A 5,511-nucleotide genomic window follows, 5' to 3' on the forward strand; every position below is an offset into this window, starting at 1 on the left:
TGTGTGTGTGTGTGTGAGAGAGAGTGTGTGTGTGTGTGTGTGTGTGTGTGTGAGAGAGAGAGTCAGTTAATAGGGCCTGAGTAACATTCAATTAGTACAGCTAAAAATGAGTGTCTTTTTCAATACAAGAGATGCTCTAATAACAACATTAGTCATGTATGACAGAAAAAAATCCTCTCTCATTTAAAAAAAGTGCAATTACACTACAGCACTTTCTATGGCAGTGAACTATAAACACACAAGACTGATTGGTCATCATGATAGAGACTGATGAGACTCATTCAGTCCGAGAGAGAGCTGTTACTGTACACCTTATTTAATAATTAGTGCTGGGCAACGATTAATCACATCCAAAATAAGTTTTTGTGTACATAATATATGTGTGTGTATATTTATGTATATATAAATATACACGCATGTATATATTTAAGAAAAAAATGTTATGTTTATGTATTAAATATATTTATATAAAATATAAGAATATAAATGTATATACATGTAACTATTTTCAAAATATATACTGTATGTGTGTGCATTTATATATATATAATAAATATACACAGAACACATATTATATAAATAAAAACTTTTATTTTGGATGCAATTAATCGTTGCCCAGCACTATTAATAATTGTTCTAACTGTAAAATAATAGGTAAGTCTGCACCTCAACAGTAACAACAGCGATACAGAGGAATGATATTGTTGGAATCACTGTCAGGGTGATTATTTTTCCAGCTGATGAACGATAAAAACAGCCAATCAGAAACCGTCCTGCTTTAAAGAGCTTTTAAAGCAGCGGACGACAAAACTGCTGAGTGCCTATAATAACCTGAATATCATCATCTGCTGGTGTGGTCGCTGATATAGTTATCGTTATCTTTATAGTTATTGCTCTTGGTGTGAATGAGCCTTTACACATCAATAGACAGAATAAACCTCTCATGGATTGAAAAACAGATTTCAGAAAACAGCTAGTTAATTTCTCCATTGGTAACTTCAATGTCACTAGTCCTCGAGTGTCGTGATTTTAATCCTGCAGCTTATTTGATCAGAGAGATGTCCTTTAGGAAGCTCATATAGCACATGAGTCATGTGACGGGATGTTATTTATAGAGACCTGTTTTTTCAACATTGTGTGTCTGGCTTAAGTGCTGCAGTTGGGTTTAGATGAGAGTGTTATTATGATTGTTGTGATTGATGATTGTGACTCTGTGCACACCAGACGTCGGTGAGACGAATGGGCCGCTGGATTGACTTCAGGAACGACTATAAGACGCTGTACCCGTGGTTCATGGAGACCGTGTGGTGAGATCACATGCAGCTATAGCCCTGTTCAGACTAAGTGCTTTCTCATGTGGACGTGAGCGGATTTCATCTTTCACAGAGGCTAGTCAGTGATTTTACAGCGCTGTGCTCCTGTCGCTCCTGTAAAATGTCCAGCTGAATTACCTGCACTTTTCTAAAAACACCGAGCTCGCTTCATGATTCAGTGAATCTCTGAGTTCACAATCCAAAAGTCATTTTGTAAATCCTTCTTGACCCGTCAAGCACTGTATGAAAACTCTTTACCAGAATAATATTGCGTCACTATAAATGCACTGTAGACATCACCAGGAGTTTACCAACATTACAAACAACACACACTGCTGAGAGTGAACCAAAAACAAGTTCAGTAGCACAAATACAACCCACTTGAAGCATGATCTATTCATGCTGCATTGCATGCTGGGTGCCTTCATAGTACACTGTACAGTAGAAACACAGTGTGATGCTGTTTGTTTACAAGACATCTCTGAGAGTGCAGTTAGATACGAGAGAAGTCCCTCTGTGAAAGTCATGCAATTATTAACCTGGAATATACTGTAATTTCACACTACAATTTTTTACAGTGTACAAAAAAAGAACAAAATTCTGTAAACCTTTGAAATGGCCCAGTATTATTGCATAATCAATTTGACATAATACATTTTATTTGTACATTATTTCGACATACTATTTCCCCGTTTAATAATGTAAAGCTTCCTCGACACAATCTGCATTGTAAAAAGCACTATATAAATAATGGTGACTTAACTAATACATGCGTTTATATAATGATTTAATTAAATTAATAGTTAATTTCTATTATTATAAAAGCCGCCTTATGTGCAATTTAAATATTTTGTTTGCATGTCATTTACATATTTCAATATTATGTAACGGCTAACAGGGTGTGCTGTTGAGTTTATTACAGCATTAGTTGTGAGATTTGTTTCCTTGAGAAAGATTGACTGCACCTGATTCCTGTAGATCCTAACGAACCGATACTGAATCAGGATTAGGGCTGTCCCAAAAAAAAAAATCGAGTTTTGAATATTCGTCGAATTTAAAATAAAAATCAAAAAAAAGTTGCATTTGAATCTTAGGTGTGCATCAATGCGGAGATCATCTTGTTTACGTCAAAACTGAAACCAAGCCGTTCACACAGAACGCATATTTATCACATTTTCTAGAGGGACATCTATCAACGTTGCTCTCGCATCTCGCACAAGAGAGCCGCATGTTTAGAAAGCCATGTAATATTAATGCAAGTTCAACTTTTAAAAAACACGTCTCGAGACTTTATAGCGGTTTTTCCCCCATCCCACTGCATCTCATGCTTTTAAATAAAGAAAGCACTTTGTGATTGGTTTTCGGTCCTTTGTATTAAACTACACATGCATACATTATGCTGTTTTGTTTATAGTTGTTTAAGCAACTTAATTATATACAGTATGGTTTATAAACATTATTTTAAACATGATGCACTTTTTTCAAAGATGGTCGTGTTATTTTATTGCTTTGAATAAACGTACATTAGTAATATTTTGCTCGATGCGCCCTCAGGAGAGAAGCCAAACGCTGTTTCCCCTCCTTTTCAAATTCGAATATTGATAATATTTAAGTACAAAATTCGAATGTAGTTTTTCAGCCGTTTTGACAGCCGTACTCGGGATCGGAGTGCAGCGGTGCATGCTGGGTGCTGTGCTGTGTTTCAGGTGGGTGTTTAAGCAGCTGTATGAGAAGGGTCTGGTCTACAGAGGGGTGAAGGTCATGCCGTTCTCCACCGCCTGCAACACGCCGCTCTCCAACTTCGAGGCCCATCAGAACTACAAGGTGATTGGGTTCCTGAGCTCCTGTGCTCCTCAGCGGCGCCTCGGCTCTGACCTCTGACCTCTGACCTCCTCAGGACGTGCAGGACCCGTCTGTGATCGTGACCTTCCCTCTGCTGGAGGACGAGACGGTGAGCTTCCTCGCCTGGACCACCACGCCGTGGACCCTGCCCAGCAACCTGGCCCTCTGCGTCAGCCCCGACTTCATCTACGTCAAGGTCAAAGGTGCGCTTCACCTCTCAATAACGATCGTTTTAGGGATGCACCGAAATGAAAGTTCATTTGCAAAAACCGATAAACGCCACTTTAAAAAAAAAAAAAGAGCTGATTGCCGTGCATTATTCTCCACATATAGCGCGCTCTGAACCCTAAACACGTTTTGTCAAAAAAGCCGGTTTTGTCCACTTTCAAGGCATCGTGAGTTCACGTTTTACTGCAGAAGCCGATAAGCACCTTGTTGTTTTTGAACAGAAGTCGATAAATACATTTCAGCGAATCAGCGCGCTGTATTCAGGTCAGGTGACAAGGCTACGTTCACTTTGAAAAGACGTGCTAGCTGAGAGGAGTTTCGTCAAAGCTGACTAAAAGTGATCGAGGATCATTTCGACGAACTTGATGAACCTGTGATATCTTCTTCAGGCGAAAAAGGAAAATAAAAGCTGAAAGATTTTCACGGAAGCTTGCAAAAGCAGCGCGTAACAATAGTGAGGGAAAAGCTCTGTGTAATCACATCCATGCAGTTTATGATCACAACAACAACAACGTTTGTCAGGCGTCTACATTTTAAGTTATTACTTAATCAAAACAACCCAACTGCAGTTTGATTGATATTACTTGGAATGCGCAATAAAAAAACGTGATTTCTGAAAAAAATAAATTTTATCGGTTTTTGCAAATGAACTCTTCAAATGAAACACTGGGCCGAATACCGAACACGGTTTCTCGTGTATTTTTCCACCATTGCATAAATTAAATACCCAAATTTTACTTTTTACTGTTTTGTCTTGCTTTTCAAAGAAACATCAATTACAAAACAACAATTTAAAAATAGTTACTTAACACTGAACATTTTTTAAACATTCTAGCAGACATTATAGCAACAAAGCACAATTTCACTTAAAATTAACAAGTTTACGTTTACATTTACATTTAGTCATTTAGCAGACGCTTTTATCCAAAGCGACTTACAAATGAGGACAACAGAAGCAATCAAAACTAACAAAAGAGCAACAATATATAAGTGCAAATGACAAGTCTCGGTTAGCCTAACGCAGTACACGTAGCAAGGTGTATATATATATATATACACATATATTATACACACACACAACAATAATACGCCGTTCACTTGCAGAACGTAAGCTTCTAGAGGGCACATAACTCTGAAGTAATGAATTTAGGTAAATGGGTGCAGAGCCAGTGGTGGTTTTGTAGGCAAACATTAATGCCTTGAATTTAATGCGAGCAGCTACTGGTAGCCAGTGCAAATTGATGAACAGAGGTGTGACATGTGTTCTTTTTGGCTCATTAAAGATTAATCTTGCAGCGGCATTTTGGATTAGTTGTAGAGGTTTGATAGAAGTGGCTGGAAGGACCTGCCAAGAGAGCATTGCAATAGTCCAGCTTGGATAGAACAAGAGCTTGAACAAGGTGTTGTGTTGCATGTTCTGAAAGAAAGGGCTTGATCTTCCTAATGTTGTATAAAGCAAATCTGCAGGACCGGGCAGTTTTAGCAATGTGGTCTGAGAAATTCAGCTTATCATCAATCACAACTCCAAGGTTTCTAGCTGTTTTTGAAGGAGTTATGGTTGATGAGCCTAACTGGATGGTGAAATTTTGATAAAGTGATGGGTTTAGTTAGTAAAATAATATTTTTTTGGCCATTTTTGAGACCGCCTCCTTGAATCAGGCATGCAAACAAAATGTCACATAGCATTTCATTCAAGTTAATAAAGTTAATTAATAAAGTTAGTTTATTATAGAATGCAATTTACATGTTTGCATACATTTTTTTTTAAATTTGAGTGTTGATTATTATTTATTTTTATTTATTTTAGTCATTTATTAGACGCTTTTATCCAAAGCGACTTACAAATGAGGACAACAGAAGCAATCAATTGTAGTATTAAAACAACTAAACACAGATCCAAAACTAAAAGCCAAAACTTTATAAATACTACCTATACACATTTTAAAAATAAAGAGATTAAATAAAAATGACAAATGCATACAACAAAATTGCAAAACTTAACATTTAAATGAAAAAAAAAATTTAATTCAATAAAAATGACAAATGCATACAACAAAATTTCAAAACTTAACATTTAAATGAAAAACAAAAAAATAAAGCTAAAAACAATTCAAAATAGTAAAGAACG

At 36.7% G+C, this 5,511-nt stretch overlaps 1 protein-coding gene across 1 annotated transcript in view; it reads left to right on the plus strand.

Moving 5' to 3' along the window:
* iars1 (isoleucyl-tRNA synthetase 1) overlaps window positions 1-5,511 on the plus strand; it is a 102,003-nt gene that overhangs the window by 16,026 nt on the left and 80,466 nt on the right. Inside the window, exons 5-7 of the mRNA XM_016565274.1 lie at window positions 1,225-1,307; window positions 3,020-3,137; window positions 3,211-3,358. Of these exons, the coding sequence (XP_016420760.1) occupies window positions 1,225-1,307; window positions 3,020-3,137; window positions 3,211-3,358 (349 nt within the window). The remainder of the gene's footprint in view (window positions 1-1,224; window positions 1,308-3,019; window positions 3,138-3,210; window positions 3,359-5,511) is intronic.

This window comes from Sinocyclocheilus rhinocerous, unplaced genomic scaffold (assembly GCF_001515625.1).
Source record: "Sinocyclocheilus rhinocerous isolate Xijiao unplaced genomic scaffold, SAMN03320098_v1.1 scaffold542, whole genome shotgun sequence".
NCBI classification, from domain to species: Eukaryota; Metazoa; Chordata; class Actinopteri; order Cypriniformes; family Cyprinidae; genus Sinocyclocheilus; species Sinocyclocheilus rhinocerous.